Source organism: Pinus tabuliformis, chromosome X (genome assembly GCF_031772625.1).
Source record: "Pinus tabuliformis cultivar Carrire ecotype Pingquan chromosome X, CPIR1, whole genome shotgun sequence".
Lineage (NCBI taxonomy): Eukaryota > Viridiplantae > Streptophyta > Pinopsida > Pinales > Pinaceae > Pinus > Pinus tabuliformis.
Window position 1 is genome coordinate 161,740,352 of NC_142308.1, and position 20,405 is coordinate 161,760,756.

The 20,405-nt window shown below is 35.1% G+C and overlaps 1 protein-coding gene across 1 annotated transcript; it reads left to right on the plus strand.

Moving 5' to 3' along the window:
- Positions 1-13,881: 13,881 nt before the first annotated feature.
- On the plus strand, positions 13,882-18,403 carry LOC149138956 (uncharacterized). The gene is made up of 3 exons (XM_089448498.1): positions 13,882-15,802; positions 16,346-17,273; positions 17,756-18,403. The coding sequence occupies exons 1-3, from the start codon at positions 14,795-14,797 to the stop codon at positions 18,034-18,036; spliced, it is 2,217 nt and encodes a 738-aa protein (XP_089304624.1). The 5' UTR covers positions 13,882-14,794; the 3' UTR covers positions 18,037-18,403.
- Positions 18,404-20,405: the final 2,002 nt, after the last annotated feature.

Below are 20,405 nucleotides of genomic sequence, written 5' to 3' on the forward strand. Positions count from 1 at the left end.
TGAGGGCCATAAACATTCGTGAATAGATAGGTTTCCCTATCCCCCACAGGTTGAATAACCACTCATAAATAATTTCTAGAAGCCTCAACATCTATTATACCAATCTTTAGGGGATTCCAAAGAGTAAGAATGCCTCCTGTTGTGTTTTCTGCCTTGACTTCTAGAAACTCAAATAGATTGAGCCATTTGCTATAAAGTTCTTTTATTCTCTGAATGGAACATATAGTTTTCTGGATAAAAATAATATTTTGAGCTTCTTATTTCATTTTGTTACTAAGTAGTCTTTGCTTCCTTTTACTACCTAGACCCCTGATGTTCCAAGAAGTGACCTTCATCATTAAAGATTTGTGAAAGAGTAACTGGTTAGGTCTTTCATCTTACCTAAATCTATCATTAGCTTTCCACATTCCATTAGCAGCTCATTCTGCTTTTTTCTACCTCGTTTCTTTCCTGGGCCTCTAGGTGCTAATCCTGGGGTGTTTTTTAAAGATTTCACACCTTCGTTACCCTGTTTTGCCATGTTACCTTGCCTGTCCTCCCCTTTAGCCTGGGTTTTCCATAGGTACAGGTGTTGTACTCTAGAGAACTCTTCTTGAGGTAACGAGTCTAACCCTCCTGCGGTTCCCTGTTTCAAGAACCCTTCCAAATCTAGGTGTTCTCTATCAAGAATCTCCTGAAGTTCGTGGTCCTCTATTTCCATCTCGCTCTAGGTCATTTCCTAGTCCATATCTAGTTCTACATCGCTCATCATAGCCTCTTTCTGTATATTATTATTCTTTGTTTGGTCTTTGTATTCCTCTCTCCTTCTCCTCTAGACTTTCCTCCATTCCCTGATCTACTTTTGTCATCTCATCTTCTTCCTTGAGAACTTGGAACGTGTTCAACTTAACTTGAGGCCCTTCTGCTTGATGTTGCTGAAGTCCCCTTTTGCCCCCTTTTCCTCGATGGCTCATTTTTTGAAAGCTTTTCGTATCTTTCATTGTGGAAGCTTTGCTCTTATTCTCTATTTTACTGAGAGGGTAATCCTTGAAAAGGTGTCCACGCTCATGGCATCTGTGACATCTAAAGGGAATATGTTCATAATGGACTGTTTGCACCCATTCTTCATTAAAAACTTCTAAGATCACCTCATCCGGTAGAGCTCCAAAGAGATCCATTTCCACACATTTTCGTGCAAAGGAAGTGTATTTTCCTTTTCTAGTGGCTTCAGAAGCTTTGACAAAACGTCCTAATTTATTACCTATGGCTATTAACAATTTTGTTTGCCAGTAATCAAGAGGAAGGGAGTAAATTCTTACCCAAACTAGAACTGATGTGAAAGCCTCCCGCTCCGGGACAAATTTCATCATCCACGGCCTCATATAGAGGCCAGCAGCTGTGTAGAAGTAGGGCCCTCCTTTAAACACTCTGTCTTTATACTCAATGTTTGTGAAGACCATAGTAAAGAATCCTTTTGACCCAAGATGTAGGTCGATGCTCCCTTTTGGTTTCCAATGGTATTTAATCCATGTCTGTAAAGATTTTTCAGTGGGCCATACTCCCATGAATTTACAAATGATAGCGTAAGTCCGCATGTGGTCCCTGTGTGCCTGCAGAGCAGGATCATTCAGAACTACTCTGGGTGTGACCTCGGTTTTGGGTTTACAAGGTCCCTTTTGTGCCTTGGTTTTTGCTCCCTTTTCCTTGTCTTTTTCCCCCTTTTCTTTTGTGCATTTATTCTCCTGATCTTTGGCTCCCTCTTACTCTTCTTCCCTGCTCTCTTTCCCTTATTTAGCAAGACCTCTGACCTCTTCCATTGGCTTCTTACCTCGGCAGGCAATAGCTTGCTTGTAGGAGGGAGTGGAGCTCCCACTACCCTGCCCTTCCATGGAGTTCAATGCCTGCTACAGACTTTCAACCCTAGTTGTTCATCGCGCTCAGACTCCGGGAATCACCCACCGTGGATACATGCTATGTTCATCAACATGTACTTGAAAGATATATTAGTTAGTCTTTAGCTACAGGTGGATCTATTAAAGGATTGGAGTCCCTTGAGAGATGGCATGGATGTGTTCAGTTGCAAGCAACGTGCTTGGCACAACAAGATAAGGTGAATGGTGTATTTTATTTATGCACTGACAATTATGTGTTTATGGTAGTATGATGCAAGGGATTACATGGCAAGAGTCTGTCATGAAATCTTGAAGAAGGATCTAGTTGAGTTTTCCTGGGAACCATGGGGATCGAGCCATGGTTTTTGCTGTTAGTCTTGTGCTTTTGGTCTTTTGTGATTGTTGCGCTTGATTTGCAAGTTTGTTTGTGTCTGGTGCATATCTATGCGACTTTGTTTGTGGAGTCGTGTTGTTATTGGTTTTCATGGTTTTCTTCTTGTTGTTGTTTCCATTCTTTCCTTTTAACGTTTTGGGTTGGGGAATTGGTTGGGAAAGAGGAAAGTTAATGTAGCTCGAGGAGAGCTATGTGGTACCCAACAGGTGATGTAAGACTCAAATGAATCTCCGTGCATGAGTGAGCGCAATGGAAGGTAAGACTATGACATTCGTTTGGACTAGTTGGCTTCATTGTGGTAAATGGACCATGGCAGTACAGACATGAGAAAGGTAACTAGAAAAGTAAAGTAAATGGATCTGAGGCATTATATGCCTTGACTATGTTGGGAACTATTGTTCTCAACATGATGCATGTCGTGCATGAATAAAGGAAGTTCTCTTAACCTTGACCTTATGTTATCTGGTAATTTGGTTATGGTCATGATTATGTTGATGTTTCTATATGTATACATGTATGTATGTATGTATGTCATTTTCTGATAGGATTATGATTTTTTTATGCTAATGTTTATATAAGTATGTATGTATCCACGTATCTATGTTATTGTCTAATAGGGTTTTCAGGGATTGTTATGTGGAGGAATGATTTCTTACGCAACTAAATGGCATGAAGAGGTTCCTGGTTCATGAGGAATCAAGTAGGAAGAGTAGTCATGAAAAATATACAATGACAGTATCATGTGGTTATGAGTTGATATTATGTAATTATATTATTTCCATGTTTTAGACAGGTTATACCAAGGGATACATCATCAAAAATTCTCATTTTAAGGGTTGAACTCTTAAGTCTAAGACTTAAGGCTTGAAATGGAACCTATTGCATGGACTAACTATATAATATAGAACAAAAATATCATTTCTATTTCACTACTATCACCATATGGAGATGCAAATAGAATTGGGTGGTTAGAGAAGGTTTTTCCCAAGAAGAAGGGGACCCAAAAGATGGATGACATTGTTTACTATGCCCCAACAGGGGAAGAGATCAAATCAATAGCATGACTGGACCATTACATCCTGGTGGCCCTCCCATATCCAAGTTAAACTAGGCCACAGGGGTGACACAGAGTAGATCCTCAAGGTAAAAAATACATATATGCGACCGACCTGGTAAAAAATATATTATGAGGTGTAACCAACTAGGTGTGAAGCTGCAATTCAACTTCAAATCAAAGTGAACAAGCTTTCTGAGTAGTTTCTTTCCTCTCACGATTTTAGAAATTTCTACATTAGGCTCCAATTTTTTAATAACTGAAGTTAATCTTTCGAAGAATTTATTGCTTTAACCTCGGCCCTCAACCCAATAAGTAACTAAATGAGGGCCTCTAAATAATATTCTCTTATTAGAAATGCTAGTTTGAACAGGGAATAAAATGTTATTTTCACCAAATCGAATATGACTTTTTTATAATTAAGTTGGACTTGAAAATTTGAAATAAGACTTTAACTGTATGAATTATGATTTTAACTATATTGCTCATTTCTATATGTATGCACAATGGGGGAAGTGTTGTAGGTCGGGGTGGTAATTATCTAAAAAACACACAAATAGAGCCATTTAAGTTAACCTCTATATGCTATGCTTAATAGTCACTTGGATTGAGACCTTTGTGACCTTTGTTTCACTCGGTCAATGTGTTTTACCCAGTGATTCACTCACGTTGACGTGCAACCATAAGCTACCTTCTTTAAAAGTGCTTACCTTTTTAGTTAAGTGATTGAAAATGAAATGTAGAATAATATACCTTTGTCAATCAAAATGTAATTTTCTTTTAAGATTTTCATTATGGAAAGGCTACATGAATATATGTTTCTAATTGAAATTAAGACCATCCATTCAAATTTGATCACTGCTCACATTTGTTTCTTGCATGCCTAGTTTGGATGGTGAGGAGGTTGACAAGAGGAAGAGGACGAGGAGGCTGACATGAGGAAGAAGAGGATGCATAATTCCTCCAGCAACAACAACGAATGGCACCAACCAATCCTGCAAAAAAACCATTAAAAAATTATAAACAACATTAAAAATCCAGTAAAAACCAACAAAACTGAAATAACCTCTAGGCTAACACATACGTTGTCAACAAATCAATTCCTCCAGCGCACCGATAGCGCATAAAATTCCTCCATCGACGAATGAACAATAACGATAAACTGACAACACATAAAATCTTTCTACAACCTCAAGGTCATGATATATATAAAACATTAATTCGGTCAAACCAATAATTCGGTCAAATCAATAATTTGGTTGAATTATTGATTCGATTGAATTATTATTTTGATCAAATTATTATTTCGAACGAAAAAAAATATTGTTGGTTTTTCCACCTCCGGCCAAAAATCCATTTAATGGTCAGCGTTAATGTAAACGCCAAAAATAGTTCGGCCAAATTAATTTTACTAATTCGGCAAAACTAAAAATAAAAATGAAAATAAAATTTTGTTCAGCAGAAAAAGTGCGATTTTGAATTTTTCAGGGGAATTTCTTACAAAAGTGTAACCTAGCTTCACATGTTTACCCTAATGTTAATAGAACAACTTAGCTTACAATTTTCTTTAAATTTATTAATAATTTTCTTAATTATTATTTACATTTTTTAATATAGTGTTTTTTTCTTTCTTTTTACTTTTTATTTAATAATTTTGTTTTGTTAATATTTTTATATTATGTAAAACAATTATATTAGATTTTTAAAAATGTTTTTAATGTTTTTTTTAATCATTTTAATGTGTTCTTTTTAGCCCCAAGTGTTAGCTCAAGTGGTCTAGAGCCAAACATGAAGTTCTTTGATATTGTTGCTAGTTGTTGTTGATGAAGAGTTCGACTCTCTTTGATTCTATTGAAGTGAGATCTTGAAATAAAGGCCAGTGATTTACCCAGATTACCAATCATGATCTGTTGGGAAGTACTCTGAAGTTTCCCATGTGATGGGCCTCGAAATTAGACATAAATTAAGGCTTATGCCTCTGAATTAAACATAAATTAAAGCCCATCTGACTATCCTTCAGCACATTAAACCTCTTTTTTCATTAGATAGTGTATTTTTAACTTTAATATATTCATTAGAAAGGTTTATGAATAATTGCATGTTTGTGCCTAATATTATTTATTTTTGTGGAATATTATGAGAATATTGGACAGATTATGAAGATTTGGAGGAGATAATTTAAGGACTTGCTCCCTACTACAAGAGGATCAATATTAAATAATAAATCAACAAGATATTATGGAATTATGACACAGATTGTGGAACTCCAATGATTGAGAAAATCTAGGAATGTGTTCCCTACCATTTAATGCAGATTCCTAGTATTGGGAACCAGATCCACTAATCAAAGGATTTTGGTGGGGAAAGCTTCCTCCTTTCATGGGGAATGATTCCTAATCATTTTGTATAAGTACCAAGTCGAATTTGCCTCTAGGGATAGATTTTTATTAGTCTTCTTGTGGAGAGAACTTGTATTTTTGCAGCTCCATTGTATTTTCTTGCAGGGATGTAATTGTATTGATGAAAATAATGAAGATTGGTGTCATGTTCAACTTCTAAATCTTGTTCTCCTTCATAGGTCTTTGAGTTTCCTTGGGCTTGGTCATCCCAGGAGCCTCAAAGCCCTTTTGTATCATTTTCTTTCCTTCTTTTCACTTCTTATTCATATGCATCTCTTGTTTTTATTTCTTTTTATTTCTGCATTTAGTATTAATGATTTCTTGTTGTAGGATTGGGTTAAATGGTTGATGTAATTTCTTTTGCAGGATCAAAAGCATCTTTCATCCTTGGAAAATCTTTGGAATGTCATAGTAATCATTGAGATACTTGGATTAGTTTTCTTATTCCCAAATCTAGATTTCTGGAACTCCTTTGTAGCAAAGAACAATAAATTTCTGCTATTTTTTTATTGCATGCTAATGAGCTTCAATCAAGTTGATTCCATTTGCATTAGATCAAAAAAACATTCTATTTAATAACAAATTTACCCCATTGCATTTGCACATGATTAGGTTAAGCATTTGATAGATTTACTAGCTCACTAGTTCTCGAATTTCTAGATTTTAGACTAGTAATTTTTCGTTATTTAATAAATCTTTCCCATGTATAGATGAATTTGTAGATAGATGCAAAAAATAATATGTGTTGTTGCAGGAGCTTCTACATTGCAGGGAGACCTCATCTCGTTCGCCTCATCCACCCATGTCGCCAAAATCCACTAAAGTCTCAATCTGAATTCTTGTTTTATAAGCAAAAATTGTCATTTCCATTGAGAAAATCTACCCATCTTGAAGCCCTTGCTTGAGTTCTGGGTAGTTTCCACCACCTCCATGCCTTATTCTTCCATTATCCACCTTTCCCAAGCTCCATTCCACCTTCTAGACCACTTCCTAAGCTTTCGGCATGTTTTTTGTAATAAAACAGGGGATCCTGTAGACATCCTGTAGGAAATCTTGTAGCGGTCTGTTTTGAGCCCGAATTGAGAAAAATCATCATTGAAGCTGGGATTAGGCCTCTACTTGACCTTCAAGCCATCAAAACCATTGTACCCCTCTTCCTCCACACATGTCTTCCCTGCCAAAGAACAAGGAAAGATTAGCATTTGCATTTATAAAATGAAAGGATAAAGAAAAATAGTTCTTTTTATTTCTTAACTACCACATGCATGCAATAGTTAATACTCCCTAGATCAGATTCCATGCTCCGTTAGCTTAAATCATCACATGTGATAAATAGGGTTAAGTTAGGTTTCTTTTATATTTAGTTCATGATCTTTATGTAATTAGAATATGTTTCTTTCCTTGAACTTTATTTCCTGCAATAGGTTAGGGTTTCCATTTCAAGCAGTTTATTTTCTGCAATTAGTTTGGAATTTGATTTCAGTACATGCACTTCATTACATCATGACAACAAAGGAAGGACACATTGTATGTTGCACATATAGTGCCGATACCTCTTAAGTTTGTACGAACCCCGGGTTGATAATTAAAGTTGGTAGCCTTGGGAGTTGCAACATTCTTGTTGCAATACCGAGGCTCATCACCATGCTTTAATTTCAAGTAAAAAAAAAAATTAATATGTTCTTTTCATATTTTATAAAATAATAATATATTTTGCTAAATTCTTTATTTTTTTTTCCTTTTAATCTTATTTTAATTATTTTGATTTTTTATTTAAATTTTTTGTTTAAAATATTTATTTGAAATAAATAAAAACATTTTTATTTTTTAAAATGATGTTTTTTATTCATTTGGTAATTTTTGCTTTTTTGGGGTCTCTCTCCCCTTTATTTTTTTATTTTGTTCACAACAATGGTGTTTTTGGGTTATGGTTTTTAAAATGTTAAAAATTTAAGCCTTTAAAAATAGGATTTTATTGATACTCTTTTTTATTATATGGTTGGTTTTAAGATTTTGGATCTAGAGTCCTAGTTGTCAGTGTCAATTTCAAAAACCTAATGGGGGATGTTGCTAGAAGTGCCACTTTTTAATTTAGGGGTTGATTTCAAGGTTTTGGTTTTGGATGTAATGGTATAAATTGTTAAGTTTAGAGGTACCAAAGGAGTTAGAGTTTAACCTAAAAAATTAAAAGGATGCTATGGTCAGTGCAACTTTCAATATGGTGGTTTTTTTTTCCAAAAAAATTATGATATTATTAAGGCCATGTTTGCAAAAGGTGCTAATATTAACCTTTAGAGAAAATTAGGTGCTACCAGTAGAACCACTTTACAAAATAGGCATTGATTTCAATGTTTTTGACCTAAAACTATGGGTTTTTAGGGCTAGAGTTCTTGTTTTGAGGTCGTAGTTCTCATCAAGTTGGTAACTATGTTTTGTATAATAAATTTTAAAATTGGAAGTTATCATGATGATGTTTTGTATGATGTGACACCAATGGATATCTTCCAAAACTTGTTGAAAAAGCCATAGTAGTTTAATCATGTCATATAACTTGATGGCAAATGGAACACTTACCAATTTGAGAAAGAAGGCAAAAAATATAGGCTACTTCATATGAAGGATAAGGGGAAGGAAGAAAACAAGGCCATGTTGTGATTTAATAAAGATTCCTTGATAGAGACAACCTAATGTTATAAAGAATGGTGTGTGTGCAACTTGCAAAATCGAGAGAAATGAAAGAGTTGAGTGAAGGAAGGATAATGGGTGAACTTGCTTGAAGAAGATAAGTACGGTGTAGGTATTGAATTCATATACAATGATACAGGTGGAGGACAAAGGTGAGTTACGACCATGTAGTTTGAAAGATGTGGAGAAAGTAGTACCAACAACCAAAGAGAATGGTGAGATGAAGATGGATTTAATGAAGGATTAGTTCCATTGGAAGTATATAATGAATAATGTGTATTTAATGTTTATCGATAGGTGTCATTAGATAGCTGGAAATTCTTGATCACCCAAAAATAAAACCACTTACTTAAAATCATCACTATTTGATGGAGATTTGGATATTGTTTGACCTCAATGATTTGCCATGGTTCATAATCCCTCTGCAGCACATCATTGGTAAGGAAATGACAATTTATGGTTTATCATTATTGTATGGAATAAGGATAAGAAAAAAGTTGTCTTCCAAGATCAATTGTTGACATCCTACAATTATGAATGCTACATCACCATAGGAAGATATATAAAGGGATATCAAGATGAATTTAGGCTAGTGTTAGGATAATAAAAGAGGTTGCAACACTCACGAAAGGTTCAAGTTTGAATGACTGAAGTTTATCCAAATTCCACTTCTAAAGGTTGTGAACATATCTAGAACCCTGAAGAATAGTCTATGGACTCATCAACCATGAGAGAATGTTGCAAGGCTTATGTCAATTGACAAGGGAGATGTGATTCTAATTTGGTAATTTAGGTCAATGATTTGAGTGTAGTGAGGCTAAGAATGATATTGCATGCCAATGTATGTTATAAATGTATTGGGTTAGATTTTATCATTGAACAATTCTTATAACAATGTCAAAAGTATTGCAATATTCCTTGGATTTAATCAAATATTTGTTTTGGATATTTTTTTTGATCATGCTTCTATTGTATTATTTTCCCACATTTTCATTTTCTTTCATGTATGGTGCACTTTGAACACACAATATGTTTAATTATAAATTTTTGAACTTATTTCTAATATAGGTATATTGAATGTCTAAATCTTGTCGTAAATTTATTTATTAACCAATGTAAACTTATCTTAAACCAAAATTTAAAAGTATTGAGAGGGATCCAATTTCTTCAGGTGTATATTTTTTTAATCATTTGTTTCAATGCCATGTATTAATTCATTCATATTAAATGACAAAAATACATCCTAAGAAATTTGACCCCTCTTGGTGCTTGGTGCCTGTTAGATCTGGGTTTATGATGGATTCACACTAGTTTATTTTTACTAGGATATAAGGCACCTCTCTACTCTCAATGCAATCATATCATTAGTTTACTTTAAAAAAGTTCCTTTAGGAAGTTCATTATTCTTTGAAATTACTCAAAATGTATGGTCCTCAAGGGATTGCTCAGACTCAACAACAAGGTTCAAAGCCATGACAACAAAGCTCATCATGTCACATGTGGGAATTAAAATTTGGGAGACAAGATAATAATCATTCCTCCCAACCACCCAAGATAAATCCAATTGACATCCACTTTTAAATGATTATTCATATATTTAGGGAATTAAACATCAATCATATGTTAACCTACTGCCATCTTTACCTCTAAATGACTACTCATGAGGGCGAGGGTGTCAGGTAATTTAATTAACTTAAATTATTGAGTTAAATTGCCAACCAAAGTTCATAATCTTACGAATCATAAGCACAATATCTGTAGGAATCCATTTACCAAATGAAATTAAACGACATTCTACTGCAACAGAAAACCTATTGCTATGATGCAAGTGTAGTTCACAATTATCTAACAATTTTAATCTCAGGAAGTGAAATGTTGTGGCCTCTCTAAATGTGTACACTCAATTACAATTTTAATCTGAGCAAGTGAAATGTTGTAACTTCTAAAATTGCGTAAAAGCAATGATAATTGTGTTTCATATCTTATCCACTAGAGTCAACTAAGAAAACATTTCATAAATAAATAAATTCTTTAAATGAAACATGCTTTACATAAACAACAACCTTGCATAAATAAAACACATTGCATAAAGTAAATTGTAATATACAAACTAAATTATAAGAGCAAGAAATAATTTCAAAATTTAAATATTGAAATCAAAACATAAAGTAAAATGAATGGTAATGGAAGTCCTTGTGCAATGGATCCTTGTTGTAAGGTTCCTTGTTTCCTATGAAACTCTTAGTACTGCGCTCAGACCAGATATTCTATTTTTCACAAGAAATCATAAATACAAACTATGTGAAAAGAAATATAAGAAGTTTTATTTATTCCATCATAATATGGACATATGCTCCAAGAGCCCTCTCTTTGAAATGGAGAAGACACTCTTATTTATACAAGAAAAACTAAGATAACCAATAATAAATTTAGATCCACAAATATTTCATGTGGTTACGACCAATTGTTGATAACTAACAAGTAATATTTTTAAAGATCTTTCCACAAATATCTCTAAAATATTTGATAGTAAATCTTCCATGATTCTTCTCCATCCAATATACTTGAGTGATCTTCCCAAATCTTCATCAAATCTTCAAAGGTTGAAGATGAAATTTGAATTTGGACCTTAGTGGTAAAAAATTGCATTGTTTGAAATCTTCAAATATGCCTACAATCATCACAAAACTCACTCAACTTTCAAATATAAGTGAAAACATGTTATTTTTCTAATATTTAATCATAAATTCACTTAGAAATACTAAAATAAATGCATTGGAAAATATATAACATAATTCCGCATATATCGTTAAAATGATTTTAATTCAAGGTTACTAACAAGCGGAAAATGGTTAAAAATCAAGAAAAATGTTGGTACAAAAATGACATTTTGATGACCCAAAAAAAGGTTAGAATGAGAATAAGTGTTAAAAGTGTACATTAACTCCTCCTATGAGTGAGCATGTGGGTGATAGTAAGGGATAAAGGTATGCATTAATTCCTTATGATTGTGATATTGAACATGGAGATTACAATGTGAAAGCGTGCAAGTGCACAACTTCACCTTTCATCCCACCCACTAATAAACTTGAATTGACTTAATTAAAATACGTTAAAAAGGAATAAAAGCCCAAATATACCAAACATAATAAATGATGTTTCCATGCGAAAGATATGTTCATATAATGGTTTGGCATAAAATATAAGCAGTCATATGTGAGCAGCTCTCATGATATAGTGAGCATTATTATATATGCAAAAGTTTATTTAATGCTTAATATAAATAACTTTTTTAAATAACTATATAACTTTTAAAAATTGTTTTTTTTTCAAATTTTTTGAAAAAAGGTAATACAAAAACTAATAACTATTACAAGAAAAAAAATGAAAAACAAAAACCTAATAACCATACACACAAACCAATTTTCAAAAAAAATTCTCCTAAAAAGATGCAGAGAGCTTAAACACTCTATCATCCACAAAGACCATGCCTTACCTTATGAGAAACATGGTATGATTAGACAACCTATCTTCAATTGGTTATCTCATCTAAAAATAATATAAGGTGGATGAAGAGACATCATGTATTTCTAGTAATGTTGTTAACCCTATTATTACTCTAGGGATCATATTCCTTAGGCTAATAACAAGGTAAACAACATTCCTTTGGAAATAAAAAATAAAAATAAAATACATTATTTCTACTAGAAAACTCATTAATGAAAATTGTAATTTAACAAATAAAAGTTGAATATTAAATATTTAATAGATTTGCTTTTAAATTTTTATATTTTTGAACATAAATAAATATTATTTTATTTTATTAAAAAAATAATAGTTATTTTATATATCATTTTAAAATTTAAATAAATATTTAAAATTAAATTATTAAATGAAGTTAAAACAATATTAAATAAATTATATTATAATAAAATAATTATGTAGAGAGAGGGGGTTAGAGAAATATTTTTATTATTTTATAATAAAATAATATGATCTCTCATTTATAGCTATTGTTATTAACAAAACCAAACCAATAACATATTAAGATTACTTTTGGTCATTTCAAAGATGCATATCATATCTTATAGCTATTGTTATTAACTAAACCAAACCACTAACATATTAGGATTACTTTTGGTCATTTAAAAAATGCATATCATATCATATGACACAATCAAATAAACTAAAAGACCCATAAAATTTGAAAATTTATTATGACTTTGAGCTCTGTCATTTTCTTGGATAACAATTGTGTTCCTCTTAATGTAGAAATTGAAAGCTAAAAGAGTCCACATTTTATCAGATGGAGAATCCATCTTAATGAAATCAGGTCTAATGTGTCCTCTCCAACACTGGAGAAATCCAAGTGAGCGATCTTCTTTGTGAACATGGAGATTTAAGAATTGAATTTCTTCAACGACAAGAGTACTCACTCTAAATTGCATCATTCCCAAATGTTATCATATCCACACCATAATTGTAAAGCCACTTCCTCTAAATTGTATCATTCCCAAAATACTATCAATATCCACCACCATAACTGCAAGGCCACTTCTTCTAAATTGCATCATTCGCAAATACTATCAATATCCACCACCATAATTACAAAGTCACCACATTTTTTACAACACAATTATGATTCAACGTGGAAGAGGACCATAATCACCAACAAGGTACAAAGTTGATAATTTCATATAATTATATTTACATGAGTCTTGCTTCAAGACTCTTGCCAAAAGCATGGATCATTAATCCATCACTTTCATCAGCCATCGATAGCTTTTATAATAGTTGTGGAACTTAAGACTCTGACCAAAGGTATCGATCATTAATCCATCACTTTCATCCAATTTATAATAACCATGAAATTTTTTATTTAACATTTAAATAAATTTAAAAATAATTTTAAATTAGATAAAAAAATTATTTTTGTTAAAATATTATTGAGAAATATTATTTTATATTATTAAAAAAAGTTATATTTAAATTAAAAAAAATTAAACAAATAAAGTCTCTAATCTCATAAATCAAATTCCGACCACTAAACATAAAATAAACCAAATTAACGCTACAAACACTCTCTCAACAAAACACACTTATACACACTTATATTATGGGTGTGGTGAGCCTGATTGCCATCATGGCTTTAACAACAGGTCCCTTTACAAAAATAGAATAAAGAAAATAAAAAGAGAATCCCCTGCAACCAATGAACTGCCATATTCTTTGCTTTTTGTTGATGGCGACAAAACTTGATGGTGGCACTGCAAGCTACAGGAAATAAAATGAAAATGACGAGGATGATGAAAAGGCATCTTTTGCCCGAACCAACAAGAAATGTGAATGCATGCACTAACGCAACACTTTCCCATTTGTTCACAAATGGGAAAATATTATTCCTCTGTAATTTCAGAAGAGATAACATCTGGTGCGAGGGCCACTATAAACAAATCCCATCGTTACAGGTAGGAGTGAATGGGCTTCTAGAAGCAAGCATGGGCATGGCTATCCAACCGTCCTATTCCATCAAATTCCATATAATTCCTCTCCTGGGGAATTCAGTGAGCCATTATCCTGTTGTCATGGTTTTCAACGCATATGCATCATTGTTTGGTTTCATGGTTTTCAATGAATATACATATCATATGTGCAGTATTTGTCTCGAGCAACCCATATGCTGAAAGCAATACTAGTCGTCTGATACACAATATTTTGATATACAGTCAGAGATGTACTGTTATTGTTTAAGTCAAACAAGGATGCCTTGGAAAACGGATTGTGGGCGCATGGAGGAATTTGATTAAAGAAATAATGGTCTGTGATAGTGGGAAATGTTATGGGTAGGGTTGGAAATGGCTACAAGCTAAATTTGGTAGTGCCCATTGTCACAATACAGGGAAAGGTCATTGTTATGAACAGTAACAGAGACCTCCCAAAAGTCTTCAGGCGGTTGTTGGTTTACTTGCTTTCAGTGGCACAGCAGTGGCTTTTCAATTTGCTGTAATTGAAGATTGATCATTTCGTAAAATTTGTATTTGGCCTGAGAGTCAGGGCGACTTGGGTGCCTAATAAGGACAGTTATGTCGAGGTTGAGCTTCAAAATAGAAAACAATTCTCAGTGAGGACCACTACAATAAGGCCTTTCAGAACAGTCAGGACCAGGACCAATCCAATAATGCCTCTCAGGCAGGACCTTCAGTGAGAAGGCCCTCCAGTACTAACTTGGTGAAACTTTCAGTCAGGACCAATCCAATAAGGTCTTTTAGACTAGCTTTTTTGAGCTTTGAAGACCAATTTGGTTTTCAGAATCAACTAGATTAACCTTTCGGCCAGGACTAACCTGGTAGCGCCTTTCAGGTGCTTTCAGGCAAGACCAACCCTCCACTATATGGGGAAGAAGAAAGGCCTGCACAGCAACACAGTGTGTCCTAAGCTGGACATGTGCAGCCCTGCATCGGCCTGCTTCTTCTGCATCATGAAGGAGCAGAATGCTGTCAAGCGGCGCGCCGCCATCGCCAAATACTTCAAGGAAATGCCATCCAGGAACGAGCACGGGCAAGTGCTGGTGATGAGTGGGCTGTGGAATATAGCAATGGCAGAGCCCAATGATCCAGAATTCCCAAAATTGGGCATCATGGAGTGCATGGCATGTCTGATCAAGAAGGGGCTTAAGGACAGGAGATGGCTTTTGAGTGACCAGAATGTGTATATTCCTTACTATGCTGCTCATATAATTGGATCCTACTGCATGAATGTGGAGGAATTCGCTGAGATGGCAGTGGAAGCAGGAGTAATTCAACCTTTGGTTGAGCTTATGAGGGGGAGAATGACGTGGGTAGAGCAGAGAGTCGCAGTGAGGGCTCTGGGACATTTGGCTACTTACCAGACCACGTTTATTGCAGTCTCTGTGTGCAAAGAGATTGTAGAATTGGCCATGGAATTGTCATCCAGGTGTTTGGAGATTGTCTATACACAATTCCTGCAATGCCCGCCAAGCAAGAGGCCGCGGTATCATTGTGATTTGTTGACCAGAGGGATGGGTGGGACGGAGATGGAGAACAGGAAGGCTGAGGAATGGGCAAGTCAGCTGCAATGCTGGTCTCTACATCTGCTCAATTGCTTTGCCTACAGGGATAAGTTCGTTCCCTTCATTTGCAGGCCTGGTTTTCTGAAGAAGCTGCCCAAGATGTGGGGTGGCCTGGTGAATGAGAATTCTCCTGCTGGTGTTGGGCTTCTGAGGATTCTGTGTTATCACAAAGTGGGCAAAAGCTTCATTGCGGACTGTGGGGAGATCGTCGATTGGCTTTGTAATACCGCGCGGTCTTCAGATGATTGGCAATACATGGCAATTGAGTGCCTGCTACTTCTGCTTCAGGATCATGACACGCGAAGTAAGGTAAGGTCAAATTCACAATTCTTTTCGCCCTAGTTTTTTCCCTTTCCATTTGTTCATTTTTATTTTGAGCTGGTGAAACTGGAGGCTTCGTCATAACTCCTTGCTTAGTAGGCATCCACATTCTCACCATGGCTTAGAATACCCAGATCAACCTGCTTTCTATGTTAGCTTGTTTGTTGATTGGCTTGCTGATTTAGTATTTCTTTTAAACAAATGATTGACGAAGTTTGCTGCTACACATGCTGATTTAGTATCAGACATCCATATTCTCACCATGGCTTAGGAGGCCCATATCAGCCTGCTTTATATGTTAGCTAGTTTGCTGCTTGGCATGCTGATTTATTATTAGACACCCATATTCTCACCATGGCTTGGGAGTCCCATATCAACCTGCTTTCTATGTTAGCTAGCTTGCTGCTTGGCACGCTGATTCAGTATTAGGCACCCATATCCTCACCATAGCTTGGGAGGCCCATATCAGCGTGCTTTCTATGTTAGCTACCTTGCTGCTTGGCATGCTGATTTAGTATTTCTTTTAAACAGGTGATTGACAAAGCCATAGTAGCTCTTGTAGATTTGGCAGAGATGGAGACCTTAGGAGACCAAAAAAGGGTCGGGGAGATGATTACAGAGGTCCTACTCAAACAACATAAACGTGCAAATTCACATACACATAACTCTTCCAAGAGGGCTTCCTCAATTACCAGGCAATTTCTGGATGAGCTCTGGAGCTTAAGACAACGAATGAAATGGGAACAAAGAATGTCGAAAGAGGATCTGCGTGTAAAAAGAGCAGCAGCTATGGTGGTAAAACTGGAAGGGAATACACAATTCTCGACTGGGGACCTCAAAGGAGCTGTGTCTAAGTACACAGAGGCCTTAGCCTTGTGCCCCTTGAAGATTAGGAAGGAAAGAGTGGTTCTCTACAGTAACAGAGCACAATGCCATCTTCTTCTACATGACTCAGACTCGGCAATCAGTGATACAACCAGAGCACTTTCCATTTCCAACCCGGTCAACAGCCACAGCAAGAGCCTGTGGAGAAGAGCTCAAGCCTATGACATGAAAGGCTTGGCCAAGGAGAGTTTGCTTGATGCTATTATGTTCATCAACGAGTGCTCCATCTTGAATGGCTACACTGATAAAAAATATGTTAAGATCCCTTATTACGCTGCCCAAATGGTGAGGAAGCAGATGCATGCAGCTTGGCTCTTCATTGATGCTGCTCAAAAATATGGAAATATATCGGTCTTCAACGGGGATCACAATCAATCTGAGTCGTCATCATCTTCTTCTTCTTTACCATCAGAAGCACAAGAAGGGGAAGCTGAATCAGAGTGGGAAACCGTGAGTGAAGGCTCTGAAGGGGCAACTGCAATAAGCCCCCAGAATCACCAGGATTATGCAAAAAATGCAAATGCAAACGGGAAATCCCATCAGCTCGAGTTATCTTCATTTGCATCTAAGGCAGGTTTGTATTTATATATCACTCTAACCCAATTTTATCCATTACTTACGTTTCAAATTTGAGGGAAATCTTTGAAGTAGGGTACAAGTAGAATATATGAAGATGTTATTCAAACGTACCACCAGGCGCAGAGACAACAGAGTCCATAGTAGAAATACCAAGCACGGAATCATAGTAGCTAGCATGGAAATTGACTACCAGAATTTGATGGATTATTTGTTGCCAATTCTTCCTGCAGAATTAAATTCATTAATCATAAAGGTTTTTTCAACATGATTCCTCCATTATTACATTAAATTTGTTAACCAAAAAAATGCCCAGAATAAAGTAAACCCTCCAACCAAATTCCCTGTCATGGGATTTAGTTCTAGATTATGACTCTCTTAAATTGTACTATTCAATGGGTTATATGTGTGTATATGTATACACCAAACTAAAATTTGAAGGTAATCATTTCTTACATATGTCATTGTTATTGACTACAGGAGGTGATAATCACCGGGCATTGAATGGGAGATCGGATGCATCAACGGTGGCTGTGGCAATAAATAACAGTACAGGTCAAGCCCAAGTGAATTCTGGTATGGCAACAACAATGATGTTGTTGCCAACCATCAAGGAAGAATCTATATCAGAGGAGGAGAAATCAGAGCAGAAGAAGCAGAAATGGATCAGACATGAACAAGCCATAATGAAGAACAAAAATAATGAGTGCAAAGCTCCTTCGAGGACCAAGTTCAAGGCTGAATACAAACATCAGTCCTAGTCATTTTATTTGTAAATATATTCTTAAGGTGAGACTTTAGTATTATCAACTTGTATCAAATTTCTTGGAGTTAGGATTTGAATCCCTTTGTCATGTTCTAGGACACATGGAAGGTCAGCACCCTGATCCCAATAGTTTTGTTTTTGTCAAATAAAAGCCAAAATACTTGTATGGCCTTCTGGAGCAGGAAACTGAGGTACATAGTTTGTTTTGAGCCTCATCCGAGAGTCTCACCCGTACATAAAAGTACAATTGTTACAAAGTTTCTTTCTCATACTCAAGATTTCATGCTTGAAGATAAATCTGATGACAATTTTACAATGTATGATTTTACACCATTAAGTTACATAAGACATTGATTAGGATTATGTACAAAATGAAGGGCCACATAAACATTGATTAGAATTATGTACAAAATGAAAGGACCATTTCTATTTCAGAATTCTCCGCTGATGCTGGCTCCCTTGATGAAGAAATGCTGAGCATCTTTCATCTAATGGATGGTTACAAATAAACCTCTTTATCAAGCCCCTTTGAGACATAATATGCTGAAAGCTATCAGTCATTTGGAAGATCTTGGGAGTTAAAAGTCAAAATGGACCATTTCTGTTTCAGAATTCTATGCTGATGCTATCTTCCTCGATGAAGAAATGCTTGGCATCTTTCAAATTGTGGATGGTTACAAATAAACCTCTTTATCAAGCCCCCTTTTGAGACTGAATATGCTGAAGCCTGAAAGCTATCATTCATTTGGAAGTTGTTGGGAGCAATGTCACATTGTTCGGGTTTGACAATGACTAGGTTTGGCTTGAGTTTGAATTTTCGGATGAGGTTCGCCATTAGGTTCGTGTATATATATATATATATATAATGAATTATAGGATAAAATAGTAAGAAATCAACATCAGTGAACATCAAAAATGCATGCTATCATGGGCATGGAAACTGCAAGGATAAATTACAAGCTTGAGTTGTGACATGAAGTTATGAGTTTTGGTCTATGGATTTCATCAATGGCTTTGAGGTTTGATGAGATTCCTGAACCTCAAACTTTTTTTAAGGTTCACCAAAATTCGAAACTTGAAGTTAAAGTTCGACGAACCTTGTGACATAGGTTGGGAGTTAAAAAGTTTCTTTCATGTTCTTGTCTTTTATTCCATCTTATCAATGCTACACATGTTCACCTGAATTGCTATAAGTGATTGGAAAAGGTAGTGGAAACCATTTACATACTGTACTCAGATCTCAAAACTGAAATATGTCATGTATGCCATTGGCTTCAGCTCTTCAATGCCTTGAATCCGAGACGATTGCTGCTTTGCAGAATGAGGTATAGAATGTTTTCTGCCGAAATGAGGGACTGCCATAAGATTAAGATATTATGCATCATTCCATCATATCATTATCTGTGGAGAGCTATGACCCTCAATTTTACATTATTGCACAGAGCACTGTAAGCCCAGAAAGCTGTCAAATTCAACTAGCTTTAAACAAATAAAATAGGTAAATTTCGAGGACTTGGGACCATCCTGGTATGTTTTTTTTTTTTTTAAATTGCCACATACAGTTATTGAGTACAGGCAATGGGTTGCAGTTGTCGCTTTGAGTGGCTATCGGGGTTTGCTCTGTCGGTCCACGGCTTATGGTGAATTTATTTTCTAGCATTGGATCACAGCGCAGAATATTTCAACTCCTAATTCCACTTGTACTGTGCTTGATTTTTTGTCTTGTCTGGTGTCATATATTTGTCTAATACTTCTTCACGGGTCATGTCTACTCCTACTCCGTCTAATCTCGCTTGTACTGTGCTTATTTTTTGTCTTGTTTGGTGTAATACGTTGTTCACTTCTTCTTCGGGTTCATGTCTATTCCTACTCCATCTAATCTATCTCTGTAGTTTTGAAAATGTCTTGTAAACTTTATGTTTGTTTACCATATAAATTAATCTACAACACCTAAAAACATGGAAAAATGAACGTGGGTGCAGTGACAATGGACTTGTCTTCGTTTTCATGTCTATTCCTACTCCATTTAATCTATCTCTGTAGTTTTGAAAATGTCTTGTAAACTTTATGTTTGTTTACCATATAAATTAATCTACAACACCTAAAAACATGGAAAAATGAACGTGGGTGCAGTGACAATGGACTTGTCTCTGTAGTTTTGAAAATGTCTCGTAAATTTTTATTTGTTTACCATATAAATTCAGAGTACAATGTCCAAAAACATGGAGAAATGAACGTCGGTGCAGTAACAATGAACTTTATGTGTAATTTCGGAGATGAATTTAACCCAAAAAAATCCAACATGAACTTAGCTTTATTATAATCAATCAAACTTGCAGTGATGTAATTTTAATTTTAACTTTA

Bases quoted from the DNA above. Each gene is read 5' to 3' on its own strand.
- LOC149138956 (XM_089448498.1), top strand. From the start codon at position 14,795: ATGGGGAAGAAGAAAGGCCTGCACAGCAACACAGTGTGTCCTAAGCTG. The intron at 15,803-16,345 runs GTAAGGTCAAAT...TCTTTTAAACAG, and splicing joins ATCATGACACGCGAAGTAAG to GTGATTGACAAAGCCATAGT. The intron at 17,274-17,755 runs GTTTGTATTTAT...TATTGACTACAG, and splicing joins TTCATTTGCATCTAAGGCAG to GAGGTGATAATCACCGGGCA.